This window comes from Rhinopithecus bieti, unplaced genomic scaffold (assembly GCF_001698545.2).
Source record: "Rhinopithecus bieti isolate Rb0 unplaced genomic scaffold, ASM169854v2 scaffold_9997, whole genome shotgun sequence".
NCBI lineage: Eukaryota > Metazoa > Chordata > Mammalia > Primates > Cercopithecidae > Rhinopithecus > Rhinopithecus bieti.
In genome coordinates, this window is record NW_016806398.1 from 1734903 (window position 1) to 1753668 (window position 18766).

General features: G+C 53.5%; 1 protein-coding gene across 3 annotated transcripts in view; it reads right to left on the minus strand.

Moving 5' to 3' along the window:
• Window positions 1-18766, minus strand: part of COL27A1 (collagen type XXVII alpha 1 chain) — a 161273-nt gene that overhangs the window by 91185 nt on the left and 51322 nt on the right. For all 3 annotated transcript variants that reach the window (XM_017875934.1, XM_017875935.1, XM_017875933.1), the window contains 6 exons: window positions 18197-18250; window positions 17713-17757; window positions 14333-14386; window positions 12914-12958; window positions 3456-3509; window positions 1031-1075 (listed from right to left, as the gene is read on the minus strand). In XM_017875934.1, the coding sequence (XP_017731423.1) occupies window positions 1031-1075; window positions 3456-3509; window positions 12914-12958; window positions 14333-14386; window positions 17713-17757; window positions 18197-18250 (297 nt within the window). The remainder of the gene's footprint in view (window positions 1-1030; window positions 1076-3455; window positions 3510-12913; window positions 12959-14332; window positions 14387-17712; window positions 17758-18196; window positions 18251-18766) is intronic.

Sequence of the window (18766 nt, forward strand, 5' to 3'; positions counted from 1 at the left end):
AGCTGGAAGCTCGCTTGTCAAGCTAGCAGATAGTTTACCTGTGTCCCTCCACGGGCCCCCAGACTCAAACCCCATGAGGAATGACCCAATGGACAGGGAGGAGGGGGCATCAGACTATGGGAACACTTGGAGTGTCATTTCCCAGGCTCTGACCTCTCACTGGCCCCTGGAGCTGGGCACAAGGTTAACACTCACTCTACTGAAAGCCCAGCAGGGGCCCTGGCTTTGGCTAGAACCACTTCTCCAGGCCTAAGCCACCTGGATGGAGTCAGGTCAGATCACCTCCCACCTCCTTGTGTTTAGGCTCTGTCAGTCCTGGGCATTTCAGGAGGTAATAACAAGAATTATTATAACAATATTTTCCACTAGCACTTACTGGGTGCCAGATCCTGTGCCAAGGACTACACATGTGATGCCTCCTTTAATCCTCACGGCCACTCCAGAATGATTCTGCTATCACCTCTATTTCACAGATGAGGAAACTAGGCCCAGAGAGGGTAAGTGGCTTGGCCCAGGTCACACAACCAGGATGTGGCGGGCCTGTGACTTGAACCTAGGTGGCCTGGCTCCGAAGTCCACTTGGAGGAAAAGAGTGCAAAAGACCACCCTGCTGGCTACCTCCTCCCTCTGGACCTGGAACACCTCACTTGTCAAATAAGTACGCCACTACCACTTGCCCACACCTCTTTGCAGAGCAATGGCCATGCACGCAGCAGCTGTGAAAGTGCTTTGGCAATCTTGTGTTCCAAGCGCTCATCTCATTTAACTAATAAAGAAACAGGCTCAGAGAAGGCAGGTGATCCACCTGAGGCCACACAGCAGGGCTCTCCTCCCTCAGCCCGCCCCCCCTCCCCCACTCACCTTCCCCACCCAGGTTGGTCTCTCCTGGCCCCCCAGTCCCTCCGGTGGTTTGATGAGAAAGGGGCCTTTTCAACCTCTCCTGCAGGGCCTGCTCCTGGCTCCCCACACGCTGGCTCCACCCTGAGTCTCCCCAACACCCACCCGCTGCCCCAGGCATCAGTGTACTTACAATGAGGCCGGGGACTCCAGGGGGGCCTGGCAGGCCCAGTTCTCCCTGCAGATAGACAGACACCAAGGTGGTTACTTGTCCCATCTCCCTCCAGGGCCCCTCCCTCCATGTCATCCTCCACACAGGCACCTGGTGGGGTCTTTCAGAGCTGAACTCTCCTTATTCCTGACCACAGGCTCCAGGGACTTTCCTGAGTCTGGCCTGGAGTTTGGACCACAGCCTTCCCCTCTCTGCCATCAGTTTTCCGCGTCTGTCAAATGGGGAGGTCGGACTTGCAAATCCAGCATCTTCCCATTGTAAGCATAAAGGAATGAGCGGAACGCGATCACGGTCATACAGATGTGCATGGAGCTTGACATCTCACGCTCATTTTATAGACAGGAAAACTGAAGCTCCAGAGGTTAAGTGATTCACCCAAGGCCAGGTGCAAGGAAACGACAAAGCCAGGAGGACTCCAAGCTGAGAGCCTCTAAGCTGACCTCCTTCCCTTTCTCAGCCAGGAGGTGCTGTGGCCCCTGGAGAATCCTCCCCAGCACCTCACACCCTCACATGTCCTTCTTCCAGGGCCCCCCAGAGGCTGGAAAGAGTTCTAGCCTGGGAGTCAGGAGACGAGGCTGTGTGTGTGATTTACCTCCCTACACTTCAGTTTCCTCATCTTAAACATGAATCTTCCATGGCCCACACGAGAAATGACAGGTGGAGGGGTTTGAGTCAAGTTCAAAATGGAAAAGTGAGAATATAAAACTCCAGGGCTCTAGACATTGTGATTAGCAATGAGAAGTAAGCAACAGCCTTCGCTTCACATGAGGGGAAGAAACGGACATCAGGTCTTTTCTGTTCCTCTGTGCCAGGAGCATAAAGACACCCCTGCCGCTCCCCAAGGAAACTCGCAGAACGATACTGCATATTGTTAACAGTTAATCTAACAAGTGATGTATTGAGGGAGAGGCTCTGATTTCCCCCCACCCCATGCCTTTGCTGGTGCCCCTTCCTCCACCTGCAATGTCTCCCCACCTATCTCCTCATCCCAATGCAAATGTTACTTCCCTGTTCTCTTCTCCAAAGAGGCACCTGGGACCTCTCTAATCCCACCCATCCCACTGCCTGTTGTGTGACAGAGGAGAGCAATGGCCCATGAACTCCTCAAGGTCAGGACTGTACCCCAGATTACCCAGTATTTTACACAGCCTCACCCACTGAACCTGTGTGATGAGTGTAACACCTTGGCTGCCCTCCTTTCATTCTCACGACGGCCTTTTTTTTTTTTTTTTTTTTTTGAGACAGAGTTTCACTCTATTGCCCAGGCTGGAGTGTAGTGGCGTGATCTTGGCTCACTGCAACCTCCACCTCCCAGGTTCAAGCAATTCTCCCCCCTCAGCCTCCCAAGTAGCTGGGATTACAGGTGCCCACCACCACGCCCAGCTAATTTTTTGTATTTTTAGTAGAGACGGGGTTTTGCTATGTTGGCCAGGGTGGTCTTGAACTCCTGGCCTCAAGTGATCTACCCACCTAGGCCTCCCAAAGTGCTGGGATTACAGACGTGAATGACTGCATCTGGCCTCAGGCTAGAATTCTGATTCCCCCAATTTGCAGACAAGGAGACTGAGATTCAGGGAGGTGAATGGATTTTTCAAAGCTCACACACCTGACAAGTGGTGCAAGAAAATTCAAACCCAGGTCCGTAGGGCTCTGAGGTCAAGGCTTAATCCCCAAAGGAGCCTGGCTGGGTCAGGCTCAGGGAGCATTTGTGGAACTGAATTAGCGCCTAATCGGGTGCTGGTTATGAATGCAGCAGCCACCACTGGAGAGGGCACAGCTGGCACAGCTGCTCAGGCAGGAAGCCCCAAGGAGAGATGGGGGACCATGAACACCTTCTCCCACCACGGCCTGGAGCCTGGAAGGGAAAGACAGAGTCGGCTCCCCAGGGCAGGCTGACCTGGCTCCTTGTGGAACAGAGCCTGGGCCTCTAATTATTTACAAACTCTATAAACATGCCTGTGGTGGAGATTCCTTTGGAACTCAGCTCTTCCTTTTCTCCAAACACGGCCTGCAAACCATTTGCTTCCCCAAGCCTCTGCCGGCCCATAAACATTTCTGATGCTTTGTCAGATGGCAGCAGCCGGGGCCTCTCCAGTGGGGAGTGATCCACGAACCTTCCGAAGTCCTGGAAACGGGGTGCAGCCTGGAGCTTTGAACCCAGGGGCTCAGTGGGCTGGGGACTCTTACGGGGGGCGACAGGGCAGTCACAGTAGACAGGAGCCTAGCGTTTAGAGACATCATGTAATTTGCCCAAGGGTGCCCAGCTGGTAGTTGACAGGGCTGGGATTTGACCCAGGTCTGTCTGACCCTAAAGCATGGACTCCTAAAATCTGCTGCGTGTTCACTCGGAATCTCTCTCCTGTTCCCAAGGACTTGAAGTACTTACAGGGTTTCCATCCAGTCCGGGAGGGCCTCTTTCCCCAAAGACTCCAGGAAACCCCTGGAGGGCATGAAAGAGAACAAACATCTGTAGGTTAGTGTTTTCACCTGCAGGGTGGGCTTTGATCCAGACCCGCAGGGGGGACACAAGGACAATGTCCAAGCGGTCTCACTCCTTGGTCATGGGCAGACAGCGGAGTCCTGAGGTCACCCCTACCATCGACAAGCACCTGCACATAAAGAATTTCTCACGGGTCCTTTTCTTTTCTACTCAGTCTCTGAAAAGAAAATGGTACCCAGCTCCCCAGCATGAAAATGCCAATCCTGGGAGGGATTGCATTGGGAGTTATACCTGATGTAAATGACGAGTTGATGGGTGCTGACAAGTTGATGGGTGCAGCACACCAACATGGCACAAGTATACATATGTAACAAACCTGCACGTTATGCACATGTACCCTAGAACTTAAAGTATAATTAAAAAAAAAAAAAGAAAGAAAGAAAAAAAGAAAATGCCAATCCTCTGTTCTGAGACCTGGTCCTGATGGAACAGGAAGGATACAGGCTAGGGGCCAGAAGCTGGATCTAGGCCAGTTTTAAGAGCCTCTGTTTCCCCACTGGTCAAGGAGGGGAAGGCCTCTGTTGCATTTCCCAGCTCAGACCTTCTCTGATTGTGGCATGTTCTTCAAAAGCCATCCAGTGAAATCACAATCCCCATTTGACAGATAAAGGAAGTGAGGCTGTGAAAGAGTTAAGTGGCAAGGTCACACAAAGTCACACCACCAGTGAACATGAGCACAGCCTCCACAGGTGTTTCAGCAGCTCGGAGAGATGCTGAGCTGCCCGGCCCAGGCAGGTCTGTCGCTCCCGCCCCCTCCCTGACCCCACTCTGGAGGCCGCTCCACGCTCTGGGGAGATAGGCAGCTGGAAAAATATCAGCTGTGAGGACGCCTTCAGGGGCCGGGGACAGAACTCCATTCCTACTTCAAAAGGAAAAGAAAGTCCTCAAGTTTGAAGTTGGGGGAAACCTGTTCTCCTCCCCTCCTTGAATTCAAATCATTGTTTTTCCAGGGAAATGTAAAAAAAAAAAAAAAAAAAGCACATGTTTTTCTGACCAAGTGAATGCTGGAGCTATGATTCAATGATTCAAATGGTAAACATTCCTCACGGAGGATCATCCTGTTTTTGGTTTCTAATACTATTAGAGGAGTCCAGTGAGCACACTAAACCCAAAGGACCAAACCTATAAACAAAACCCAAACCAGAGTCTCTACTGGTTAGGCAAAGACACTTTGAAATGTGTGTGTGTAACCAGGTGTTTAGCCTGGCCCTGCCCCGCAGCCCTACTCCCTTCAAGTCTCTCCCCTGCCAGGAAGTCCTCTTGGGTTGACATTCACCCCACAGAAGGTGTGGCTTCATTCAGACACCAAAAGGAGGAAATGAGAAGACGATAATGAAATTGAGACCAAGCTAGTCACTTTGCATGCAAGACTTCATTTGCGTTTGATATGTATCTTTGAGGGAAAAGTTATTGGTCCCATTTCACAGATGGGAAAATTGAGGCTCGGTTAGGCAACATCACATGGCCAAGGTCATAAAGCAAGCAGAGCCCAGGTCCACCTCTGGAGTCTGGCATGTTCATATGAGCTATGCACGGGCAAAGCCTGGTATGCAGAGGCTGCTCAAATGCGTGTCCAACTGGTTGCAGAGGGTGGCAGAGGAGTGCGGCAGGGGAGGGTGTATGCGTGTGTGTGTGTATCCAGATCATGTCTTTGTGGGGGCATATCTGACCTTACCCAAGCTTCCTCCTCCCACATCTTTAGGGTCTCACCTGTCAAATTTCAGTCAACCTAAACCAGTCCTTCTTGGTTATGCTGAAGGTAGATCGTCTCACCTCCTGGGACAAGAATCAGCCAGGTGGGCTGTGGCCAGGGGAGCCTTCTTCCTTTTTTTTTTTTTTTTTTTTCATGATACAGGGTCTCATTCTGTCACCCAGGCTGAAGTGCAGTGGCATGATCACTGCCCACTGCAACCTCTGCTTCCTGGGCTCAAGTGATCCTGCCGCCTCAGCTTCCCAAGTAGCTGGGACTACAGACGCACACCACCACACCTGGCTAATTTTTGTATTTTTGGTAGAGATGGGGTTTCTCTATGTTGCCCAAGCTGGTCTCGAACTCCTGGGCTCAAGTGATCTGCCTGCCTTGGCCTCCCAAAGTGTTGGGATTACAGGTGTGAGCCATGGCGCCCAGTCAGGGACGCCTTCTGAAGGCAATGAGTTTCCACCTCTGGCCTCTGGATTTTGGGGTAGAAGGACCTGGTAGGAGAGGAAAGCAACTCCTTGAGACAAGGGGGATATTGTCTGGCTGGGCACCTGGCTGACTTCACATGGTCTACAAGGAACAGGATTTGAGTAGTCCCTGCTCTGTTGTCCAAGTCCAGCATATGGAGGTGGCCTGCGGATGAGCCCTGGCCCTCCTCCAGGCTGGCTGTCTGACCTTGGGCAGGCCCCCACACTTGACCCTCTGTCCTGCTCAGGTTGAGGGTGTGTGATCTCTAAGGACCCTTTAGGACCCTGTGATGCCCAATACATTCACATACAGCAGTCACCAGGCAGGTCTCAGACCCATGGGTCTGCATTCAGAGGCCCTTCCAGGCTGGCTCAAAGACTCGTCTCAGGCCCAGCTGCTGGGCCAGCCTGTCCCATGACAGTCCTGACTGCACCACCCACGGGCCTCTTGGGGCCTCAGTTTTCTTTGCCATCCAAAAGGGAGTGCTGTGAGGCTGAGCTGACACGCCACATGGAGGGTGCCTCAGTGAGAGTGCCTCATTGCCACATGGGAGGCCACAGCCACGTGAGGGAATGTCTCTGAGGTATAAGCAAGGGAGAGATGGTCATCAGAATTTTGAGTCAATTTCTGGAGGGGAGTAACGTCTGCAGACAAAATGCAGCCTGAGTCTAACCAGAGGGCGATGATGGTGGGATGAAACAATCATAACAGTAAACTCCAACAGTGTGTCCACCCAACAGGTCCTATTATTGGCTGCATTTTCGAGATGAAGAAACTGTGCTTCCGAGAGGTTAGGAAAAGTTTCCAAAGTCACACATCCCTGGCATAGCAGAGATGAGACTCGAACCCAGACAGTGTGACTCCAGAACCTGTTCTCTCAGCTACAACTGAACACCGAATGAAGAGATGGACTAGAACCAGCCTACAGGCTCTCAAAGGCTCATTGGAGTCCTGAGCTAATGTGCAAAAAGGAATGGCATGATTGATGCTAAGGACCGGTTCTGCTTGGACATGCTGAGGGCCTCGGGGAGGCACCCCCTGTCTCCATCTTCAATCTTCCTTCCAATGGAGGGGTCAAGCAGATGACCTCTAGGAATCTAGGGTTTGTAATTAAGAGCATAGTGGTTGGAAAAAAGAGCTTTAAAGGTGCTGGAACAAATCTTTGACTGGAACAATCACAGGTCTAAGGATGAAAAGACCTGAGATGTTCTTGATGTTCACCACCTCATTACACCAATGGGGAGACTATGGCCCAGAACACACCCAAGAGCCCCCTCACCCACTACCTTGCCTCATCCCTCCACTACTAAGTGGCAGAGCCATTTCCAGCAGTCACCCCAGAGCTCCCTGGGTCTTAGAGCAGCGGCTGCTAAGCTGGATGTATAGCCCCCACTTCAACCCCATCTGCTTCCCTCTCTCTGGCCATGCCTGCATGTGTAAGGTGATCGCATGGCATGCATGCCCAGCCTGGCCAGCAGCAGGGACCTTCCTCCACATGCCCGAGCTCCTGGCTGCAGCAGGCTGGCCCCAGGCCCAAGGAGTGAGCTCGGCTCCCTGCCGGGGCCCCAGCCACGTGGTTTCTCTACTTTCCCAGGTCGGGCCCCTCTGGAGAACTGAACACTTCATACTTGGAGCAGAACAAGGCCCAGGAGGAGATAGAACAAGGCTCAGGAGTGAGACTCTGCATTCTCTCTTGGCCACAACTCAGAGGAATACAGCTGAGGACAAGGACAGTCCTCGCCACCACATCCAAAGCAGGATGCCAAGGAGAACGCAGAAGGCCATCTCCTCCACTCTTCTGCCTCCAGGAAGTGTCCACCCCGACGTCTGCTCCAGGGGGTGTGATACAGGGGCAGGGAAGCAAGGAACATCTAGAATCCAAAGTTCCACTCATGCTTCTAAGGCTCAGGTCCCTGGTCTGCAAAACAGTCAGCACTGTCCCACTCACCTGGCAGGGCTGGGCTGAGGAAACGGTGAGATGTTTCTAATCCAACCCCTGGTCAACTCTAATGTGCCATCACTACACTAGTTAGGGTTTATATCAAGAGTGGGAATATTTAGTAACCTCTAGAAGGAGCCCACAAAAGGATCTTGGAGAACTTCCATCAGGTGGACATTCTCCAAAGCCTGGAAGTTCCTGCTTAAGTCTAACCTGCATCCTTCCTACTGCACTTGAAGCAGCCATATTCTTTTCTAGGTGTGCAGCCTCCAAGCGTGCTGACATGGAAAGACCCCTTGAGGTTTCCCAGCACCCTCCTCTCATGGTCTAAACATGTTTTTAGCCTGCTCTCCTGAAATCCACTAGGAAATCTACTCAAGAAAAGTCACCTCAGGGGACAAGGAGAAGATAGGAAGGCAGAGTTCTCTCCAGGATTCCAGGGGCACCAATAGCCTGGGTCAGCTGTGGCTCACATCTGGGTCACTGGAGACCACACCCCCAGCTCACAGCATCACCTCAGCTAAGAACCTTAATCTGCTTTGGCCTCAATTTCCCTACTTGGAAATAGGAATTCTCTGTCACTTGGCTGCCTGCTCCCTGTAATCTGAGAACTGGAAAGAGCCATGAACTTGAAGCCCAAATGCACTGTGTTAGAAGCCCTGCCTCCTCCCAGAGGACTGCGTGGCCTTGGGCAGGTCCCAATCATCCCTGAGCCACACCCCAGGGAGTCAGTGCCAGGGCTGGGCCCTTCCAGCTCTAAGCTTCAGGGTCTTCCCTCCGGACTCATTGCATGAGGCCAGTCTTGGCAGGCCTGGCCAGGGGCTATAAGAAAAGCTGTGCATGGTGGCCTGCCTTGCGGGGCCATCCCAGCGGGCTTGAAAGTACATTTGGATAAGACAGGTAGAACTCACTGCAGCATCTTCCTAGCCTGCTCGTAGAGACTCTTGGCTGGGAAACATGGCTCAGTCTCTCACTGTGAGTGACACTGAGCCATGTCCAACAAGCCAGGACAGGCAGGAGAAACCCATTTGGCTCCAGCCAAAGCTGGTAACATTTTCTATCTGGACCCCTCCTCAGAAAACCACAACACATTCTCTTAGCAGGAGGTATGAGGAGAGCTGAGAGCTGTGGATCAAGCTTTCCTCTGGAGGTTGAAGATGGGAGCAGAGAGAAGAGGGAGCCATGTGGAGAGTACCCTGTCCTGGAAAGCAAGAGTTCTGGGTTCAAGTCTTGACTTTGCCGACAACTTGCTGTGAGACCTCGGGCAAGTGTCTTGCCCTCTCTGGGCTATGTCTGCTTATCTGTCCAAAAAAGAGTTTGGGCCAGGCCATCACTAACGTTCCTATAGCTCTGATGTGCTTTGACCACCACTGTCTCTTCCTCAGCTCCCATTACTAAAAGACACACATCACCCTTCCAAATTAGATACTGAGGAAGCCGCATGCATGGGCCCGAGGTTTTGCCTGCTGGGGAAAGACCGACTACAGCAAAATCATCACCAGCCCTGCCAGAAATGACGCCAGCTGCGATCTGGCATAAAGGAATTCAGCTCATTCCCCTGTCACTTCCTCTTCTTAATAAGTGCCTAGAAACTGCCCGGCCTAAAGCTTGGATTAGGAGGAAAAAGCACTCATGACAGGAGCCCCCAACCCCACCATGTAGATCAAGGGGTTGGGAGCACCAGCAACAGAGGGATGGCCCTAAAGACTGTCCAGGGTCTTCAGGCTGAGAGCCATGGCAGACTCAGAGGCCCAGCGGAGACAGAGACAAAGCTGTAGGGACTCAGCCGACGTGAAGTCCCATTACGTACACATTAAATCATATCTGACACAGATCTTGCCGATTTGCTGGCCATGGCGACTGGAACAGAGTCGAGGGTATTTTCACAGCTCTCAAGGGTATTGCACGGGCCCAGGGCTGAAAAGGTGTTTCCCTGCACCCACATCTGACACCCCGGTGCCAGGGAACACACCTGTCATGGAGGTCAGAGCCTAGTCTTAGAAAGTTAGAGGCAAAAAGCAAGGAAGCAGACAGAAGTTCTCAGTCGGGCAAGGGTTCAGAGGGTCTATGGACAAATGGCTTTGACAGTCTAAGCCTCAGTTTTCTCATCTGGAAAATGGGGATAATCAATCCCGTCTCAAAGGTTCACTGGGAGAATCACATGTGGTTCAAATACTATGCACACCAAGGGCCTCAACACACATTGCTTCCTTTCACTTGCAGGGGGCTTAGGGTGGCAACCATACCCTCTTCTGGTTATTTGTCCTGTTTATTGATCGTCTCTACCCTTAAAATTTGAGCTTCACGACAACAGAGATTTTTGTCTGTTTTGGCTCCAGTGTTATCCCTAGTGCCTGGCATAGAGTAATATATTCAACCAATAATCTTTGGTCGAGTGAGGAATGAATGAGTGGCCTTATCTCACACAGGCAGGATAATGGGACCTCAAAACTGGGACTGCCTTCTAAGCCAGGCCATGAACAGGGTGACTTTCAGCTCCAAGAAGAACACAGGAACACGGCAGGGAGAAGGTGTATGAAGGGGCTGCCGGGAGGGGAGATGAGGAGGATGCAGAGGATGGGGTGGAAGGGGGAAACTGAGGCATGGCCCTGCTGACATTCCTTGTTGTGTCCGGTTGGAGAAGAGGCCATGACATGCCCAGGCTTTCCTGGGTCTTGCCTCTTCCATGCTCAGGAGACTCCGGACCCCAAGCTCTACACAGCTACACTCTGGCACTGGAGTTGAAAGCTCTGGCTGTGTTCTAATCCAACTCTGACACTGAGCAGCCATGTGACCTTGACCTCATCATTTACCTCTCCGAGAAGCGATCTCATCTGTAAAGCAGCAATGCCTGGCTCCTAGGATGCGTCTGAACAAATCCCCGAAAGGTGACCCTGGAGGCTGGCCTGAGTGTTGGGGTAGGGCCCAGCTGAGATCACCTAAGCAAGTCAAATGCTCGCACTCTGCAACTTAAACCGTGGGAAACCAGACCCAGCAAAGGTGAAGTCATTGGCTCAGTGTCACACAATACAGAGATCCCCTCAGCCATTCAGGAAATAGGAACAAGGGCTGCTCTATTTATTGAGCACTTACTAAGTGACAAGCACAATGATCTTATGAGCCATACTATTGTCCCCATTTCTCAGAAGAGAAAACTGTGGTTCAGAAAATTTGAACCAAGCCTGCTTCTTCCCCAGGGCCTTTGCCTTGAAAGCCACACAGCTTCCACGCCACCTCATTGAGAGTCTTCATAAAGTGAGGGAGACTTTCTGGACTAACTTATCCAATATCCCAACCCCCAAGCACTCCCTGTCTCCCTATCCTACTCTCTCTTAGATTCAGCACTACCTAACCTTCATTTAATCGTTCATTCTTCCATTTCCCCATTCAGTGATTGTGCATCTGTCTGTCTGCCCCAAGAGAGTGGGAACTTTGTCTCATGCACTGCTCTGCCCGAACGAAGCACAACGCTTGGCCCATAGTAGGCATTCAACAGATATTCATGGGATGAACAGATAATCACTGGATGAATGAATCGCCTTGCCTAAGGTCACGCTGGCTTGAGGGACAACCCCAGGTGCCAGCCCAGCCCTCTCAGACTCCAGGTCCTTGCCCTGCAGCTGGGAGCATCAGGTGCTGCTCCTTGCCCAGGTCTATGTGTCAGGTGTTGGACCTCAGAGAAGACTGCCTGTCCGGGCCACAGAGGGGTCTAGGTTGGGGGCAGAGGGACCTCCTCTGTCAGTTCTTTGAGGCCAGGACTTGTTTCTTTCTTTTCTTTGTTTTTCCTCTTTGGCCCCCAGAGGGCCCAGGTTAAAGGCTCCAACAGTTAACATGCCCATCAGTGGCAGAATCACAGAGAGGCCCCTCTGAGCACTCTCAAATGCTCCAGGCCTCCTCTTCATACTCCCTTCCTCACCAACCACCAGCGATGGCAGGCCCAGACTTGCGCTGACCATGGTTCCAAGTCAAGGGGTCAACCTGCAAGGCAGTGGCAGAGGGACCCTGGATATCTCACTCTGCCTCTCAGAGCCTCAGTTTCCCCCTTCTCAATAACTGGAATGAATGACCTTCCTTCCAGGCAAAGAGTCTAGGGAACCTATTTTTATCATATGACTGCCAACTGGGGACCCTGAGAGGCTGCCTCAAGCGGCCACTGAGATCAAAGACCCCAGGCATAGACCAACTGAGTTCGAATCCTGGCTACATTGTTTATTCCTCCTGAAACCCTGGGCAAGTGACTTAATCTCTCCATGCCTTGGCTCTTTCTCCATGTTCTGCACATGAACAAACAAGGGGCAAAACAATTTTCTACCATGATGAGGAGTCATAGAGAGAGCTGGTGGATTGGGGGTCACTGCAGAGCCCCTCTTTGGGTCATGCCTGCGTGGCCCTGCCCATACACCCCATTGTCCTCTGGCCTTGTGTGTGCATGAGCAAACTGGACAGAGCAGAATGACACCAAGACAACGTGGAGACTGAATGTTCCCTGAAATGGGAGCACAGTCACCTGGTCTGGCCAAGGTCCCCGGTCACAGCAGACCCACAGACACAAATAGACAGAAGCCCCAGACACAGAACTGCACTGGAGAGCCATTGCTGCCCACACGGAGAGAGGAGCCAACCCCAGGGGGGCCCAGAGCCCACGGAAGCCCCAGTCCCAGCCAGGCCCCAGTCACGCTGTGTGCCAGCAGCAGGTCCTGTGGCCAGACAACCCCACATGCGGCCCCACACTCAAAGCAGGGAGAGAAGCAGAAGATGCCAGGCAGCAGGTGGCCAGGGCAGCGNCCATACACCCCATTGTCCTCTGGCCTTGTGTGTGCATGAGCAAACTGGACAGAGCAGAATGACACCAAGACAACGTGGAGACTGAATGTTCCCTGAAATGGGAGCACAGTCACCTGGTCTGGCCAAGGTCCCCCGGTCACAGCAGACCCACAGACACAAATAGACAGAAGCCCCCAGACACAGAACTGCACTGGAGAGCCATTGCTGCCCACACGGAGAGAGGAGCCAACCCCAGGGGGGCCCAGAGCCCACGGAAGCCCCAGTCCCAGCCAGGCCCCAGTCACGCTGTGTGCCAGCAGCAGGTCCTGTGGCCAGACAACCCCACATGCGGCCCCCACACTCAAAGCAGGGAGAGAAGCAGAAGATGCCAGGCAGCAGGTGGCCAGGGCAGCGTGGCCGTGGGAGGTGGGGTTCCCCACTAGAGTCTGCGTAATAGACACGGAAAATCTTTACCGGCATACCCATCTTGCCCCTCTTGCCAGGAACACCAGGCAGGCCCTGCAGGGGAGAGACAGGGTAGACGTCAGGGCAGAATGCCAGCAAGGACAGTCAGGCTTGCCCCAAACCAGCCCAGAGCCACCCATGGCAGGAAGTCACAGAGGGCCTGCAATGTGCGCCATTTACGTGGCAGCCCCAGTGACATGCATGTCGGATGGATGGCAGGGTCGGGGTCTGTGGTGACCTAAGAGACAGAGAAATGCCAGTGTTCCTGTATTCAGCAGATGCTTCATAAATGCCCAGGCTCCAGCTGTCCTAAGATTCTCTATACCCAGCTTATGGAAGTTACAACTGAGTTCCCACAGATACGGGCTCAGGTTGGGAGGGGGTGGGGAGGAAGGTCCCAAGGCCACCACCCCAAGGGCTTCTAATGGACCTCCAGGCTGGGTCAGGGGTCCGTGAGAAGCTCCCACACCATCTTTTGGACTCCTCTGACTTTGATACTTGATTTGGAAGGACAGGGATCTTAGGAAATCTTAGCACCCACTGCCTGCCACCAAACCAGCCCCACCACCTTCCCCAGACAGCTGCTCCGCCTGGGAGTCCTCAGCTCTTCAGAGACCTCAGGGCCCAAGCAGAGACCAGGTTTCCAGCCCAGTCTCCCCTCCCCACTGTCCCTCACCTCTACCCCGGTCCACTGCCCCCAGCCAGCTACAGCCACAGCATCTTGTTCTCAGGCTGCTCTTGCTGTCCCCACCCCTCACCAACACATTTTACTCAAGTAAACCAACTGATCTATCTAAAAGAGGAATCAGCAAATGGTTTCTGGAAAGGGGCAGATAGTGAATATCTTTGGCTCTGCGGGCCATACAGTCTCTGTCACACCTACTCAACTCTGCCATTGTAGTGAGAAAGCGGCATTGACAATATGTAACCAAATGAGCAAGGCTGAGCTCAATAAAACTGTTTGCAAAAACAGATAACTGGCTGGATTCGGCCCATGGGCCATAGTTTGCAGACCCCTGATCCATACTATAAAGTGGGCCTGGTGTTCATTGGTTGCAAGTCCTCAAGAGGCTCTGCATACCCTCAGAACAGAGTCCCTTTCCTGACCTTAGTCCTGAGCACCTAGGACATTGCCCCAGGGCCCTCTCCAGCTTCAACTCCTACCACTCTCACCCTCTTACGCAGCACTTTGGCGGTGTTGATTGTTAAACTCGCCAAGTTACCGTAAATTCCTGACTTTGCACATGCTGTTCCCTATGCCTCGAACACATCTGCCTTGACTTGTCCCCTTATCAGACTCCTACTCGACTCGAGTGCACCTCCTCCAGGAGGAATTCCTTGACTTCCCCAGGCTGGTGCCTGGCAGGTCCTGCTCTGCTTGGGCAGGGGTGGCTGGTGGATGGTGAATAACCAAAGCAGCAAACTTACTCGCTCTCCATCAGACCCTGGCAGGCCGAAGAGCCCTGGGAGCCCAATGTAGCCCTAGGAAAGAGAAGAAGTGGGGTCACAGAGGTCAAGCGGTGAGGTGTGGCCGGCCCAACCTGCCCCAGCCTGCCCACCCCTGCCACCCCACATCCCGGCTCCTCCTCTTCCTCCCCGATGGCAGTGGCAGCTCCGGTGGCTCCTCGATGACATAGGCCTTGAGGCAAGTGTATATGCCCATGGACTGCATGGTGCTGGCTTCCACGATGTAGTCCAAAGGCACATACCCTCACGCCAGGGAAGGGCGCGGGCGCTCGCCGACAGGAGGCCCGCCCCGCGCCAGGGCTCCAGGACCTGCAGAAGGAAGCTCGCGGCTGGGTTAGATGCTAGCACTGCACCAAGCCCTCCCCAACCCCAGGGATGCTGGCAGGTGCCCGTGGCTCCTGCCACGGCTCCTCCTAGGTCTTCAAGGTCCTGGAGGTAGGACTTACATTCACCCCTGGCCGCCTGAGTGATGGCATTAACTAACAGCGGCTGCGAACCCAGAGTGCCGACATTGTGCCAGGCACATGCATGCTACCACATTAGACTCTCACAAGGACCCCCAGATTGTCATCACCCATACTGGACAAATAAGGAAACTGAGGCTCTGTAGATAAAGCAACATGACTAGTCAGCGGTGGAGCTGTGAATTCTCTTCAAGGAATTCCTAATCAGCTCAAGGGTCACCTAAGTCCAGCTGACTCCGCAGCCGGGGCTCATCACCATTCTGGGGTTCTTCCCTAGGGTGAGTCTCATCTCCTCCCTCCCAGCCTTTCCTCACTGTGTCCCCTCCACCAGGCATGTCCCTTCCATCCCTCATGACTTCTGAGCCAAATCCTTCAAAGCCCAGCTCTCATGAGCTCTCCTTGGGCAAGCATCCCTGATACCCCAAGCTGGAAGCAATCTCTCCCCTCCACCCCAATGCCAATTTTGCACCTCGGTAGCATCCTTCTCCACTTTCTCCCTTGTATCTTCATTATTTGTGTTCACGCTTCATGTCCTCATTAGTCTGGGAACTTCTTAAGGGCAGCGACCTCGCCCGGGGCTTCTGCCACTATCTGCATGCCACTCTTTGTGCAATGATTTAATAATAACTCTAACCAAAGCTAATGTGTATTGAGCATGAACGACAGGCCAGGCCTGCTGTCAGTGCTTTGCATATATTAAAGCATTTATTCCATCCCCGAGAAAGTGCTATGTTTTATTAATTATATATATACAGAGAGACGGAGTCTCACTCTGTCATCCAGGCTGGAGTGCAGTGGTGCAATCTTGGCTCATTGCAACCTCTGCTTACCAGGTTCAAGTGATTCTCCTGCCTCAGCCTCCTGAATAGCTGATCACAGGTGTGCACCTACTATTTACTTTTGTAGAGATGGGGTTTCGCCATGTTGACCAGGCTGGTCTCGAACTCCTGGCCTCAGGTGATCCACCCACCTTGGCCTCCCACAGTGCTGGGATTACAGGCGTGAGCCACCGTGCCCAGCCACGAGGAAGTATGATTACTCAGCCCCCTGTAGAGGTAAGACCATTTAGGCCCAGAGAGGTGAAGTAACTTGCCTAGGACCACACAGCTGAAATGTGGTAGAACTGGTATTCAAATTCAAGTCTTCTGACTCCTGGGCCTGGGCTCCTAACCACTCTGCATACTGCCTTCCCTCAAACAAGCAACCCAGAGGCTCACAACCATCTCTCCTTCGCTGGAAGGCCAAGAGGCCACTGAGCCTCCTTGTTGGCATCCAGCATGATTAATATCCATAATCTGAAAGAGTGCCATTTGCTACCATTCCAAATAGAGCTTATCTCCCAGATTTACGGGTGAGAAAATAATTTGCTCAGAGAGGCCCAGTGACTTGCCCAAGGTCCCACAGCTAGCTGAGGGCAAGGCAGGTCTCAAAGCCTGTCATCCGGATTCCAAAGCCTGCCCTCTGCCTACTTCAGAAATATGAGGCTGGTGGTGGCAGGGTTGGAAGGACAGCTTGAGTGACTCACTGCTCACCCAGGCTGCCCATCCAGGGCTGTGCGGCCTGTAAGAGACAGGAGTGCTGGGGCCAGACCAGTCCTCTCCTCCTATGTGGCTTTGAGATGCCACCGGCCTGGCAGGCAAGTCGAGCAATGCCAGATGTCATTAACATGCCCTGTTCTTCTGGCAGATCAGGAGATCAGGACTGGGGCTGGACTGAGAAGACCTTTCTCCCTGGGTTTAGGGGGACCCTCTGGGGGCACAGCCCCTGGGAGCAGCAGAATAAAGGAAGAGGTCCAGCATCCTGGGACAAGAGCCTCCTCAGGCCCTGCCTATCACAGTAACCTCCTGGGGAATGCACCTACCAGCCCCCACTCCCGCCTCCCCGTGCTCTCCTAACAGCCACCAGTCTGCTGCAGGGATTAGGGCTGAGACTGCAACCATTCTGTCCTCTCTCTCCTGCCAAAATATAAATAGCTTTGGCTCAGGAGCAAAGGATACATGATCTGTCCTGACCAAGGACTGTGTGACCCCATTCCTGAGCATTCCTTGAGAGGCAGCAAGTCCATGCCTCAGAACACCTGGGTCCTCATCCCAGATCCACCTTAGGCATGCAGTGTAAGCTGGGGCTATCCAGGCCCCGCCATGAACCCAGTTTCTTTGTATGTAGAAGAGAGGATTCCATCACACCAGCTCTAAATCTTTCCAACTCCATTTACCCCATTCAGTCCACCCACGACCTTCTCTGTCTTCCCACAACCCACATGGGAGTCCCCACCTGTTGGCCCCCTCCTGAACTGTCAAGTCAGCTTGACATAACCAGGCTACAGGTACAGATGGACATCATGACCATTGTAAAGGTAGGCAAACTGAGGCTGATCGCTACTCAGGGTCTGCTCCATGGGGGCCTTGAAGAAAGGGGAGATCTGGAAGCTCCACCAAGCTGCAGGCGTAGGTAGCATTCACACACCAGGTGCCCTCCAAGAAAAGTGGATCCCCCCAGCCCTCAGTTGGGAGTAGGAGGGAGGTCTCTGAAGATTCGATGACAAGCAATTCAAGTGGCCCATACTGGCTCTTGTAACTTGGGGATGAGCCAGGAGACACAGCAAACAAATGCCTAGTTGTTTGTAGCTGGACTGTGGCCAAACCCCCAGCACAGTCTTTGCTGCCCAGACTTCTTGGCCAGGGGGACCAAGCAGCTTACCTGGCTCAAGGGTCTCCCATCACCCAGCCCTCCTGCTGCCCCTCTGTTGTCCGGGAGCGCTCAGGTGGGAGGGCCTTGGCTCTCCTTATAGTTCTGACCTCCCATCAAGCCCACTGGCGGGACAGGTGATGCTCACCTAGAACCCCACCCATGTGGCACTGGCCAGGAACCACTTACCCTGCTGCCTTTGGGGCCGGGCTCTCCTACCGGTCCAGGTAACCCCTGAAACACAAAACACAGAGGGGCAAGGACATATGGAGACGCTCTACCTGCTGCCAATCCTGGGGTGAGTCCTTCTTCTTTGGGGCCTCTGCTGCTCTCTTTGTAGAATGGGGGTGGGGTTAGATTAGCAGTCTTTGGCCTGACCCCCACAACCCCAGGATCCCAGGGAGGTGGCTGGTGGGTAGGAGGGATACTGAGTGAGAGGAGCCTCTGGAGCCCCAGCCCCACAGAGTCAGACCTCCTCTTACTATGCAGCCTTATCCTGTGCCTGCAAAGACAGGCTTCCTTGGTCCAGCCCCCTGGAAAGTCTCCTCCTTAGGGTCTACCCAGCAGGTACGGCTCCTTGGCCCCCAGCCCACCGCCTCCCTCTGCCTCGGGGCACCTGTGGCCATCTCCACATCACCATGGCCACAGAGCTTCCAGAAGCCATATACTGCACCTGCCTGCCAGGGTAACCTTTGGCCCCTGGGCTGCCCTCAGGTCCTGGCTGCCCCTGCAAAGGAACAGAGAGAAACATAAGGAAAGGAAAGACCCTGCCCAGCTCTGGGTCTGGGGACCCTAGGAGACTGGGGCTGGCAATGAACAAAGAGAGGGGCAGGAATGTGAGAGGGAACAGGAGGAAGGGTAGGGCCCCCGAGCCCACCCCTCTGTGAAACCAGTCAGACCAGCTCTGAGGGACAAAACCCCTTCTGCTTGCAGCCCAGGAATAAGAAATCACTGAGGTGGCCGGGCGCGGTGGCTCAAGCCTGTAATCCCAGCACTTTGGGAGGCCGAGACGGGTGGATCATGAGGTCAGGAGATCGAGACCATCCTGGCTAACACCGTGAAACCCCGTCTCTACTAAAAAAATACAAAAAACTAGCTGGGCGAGGTGGCGGGCGCCTGTAGTCCCAGCTACTCGGGAGGCTGAGGCAGGAGAATGGCGTAAACCCGGGAGGCGGAGCTTGCAGTGAGCTGAGATCCGGCCACTGCACTCCAGCCTGGGCGATAGAGCGAGACTCCGTCTCAA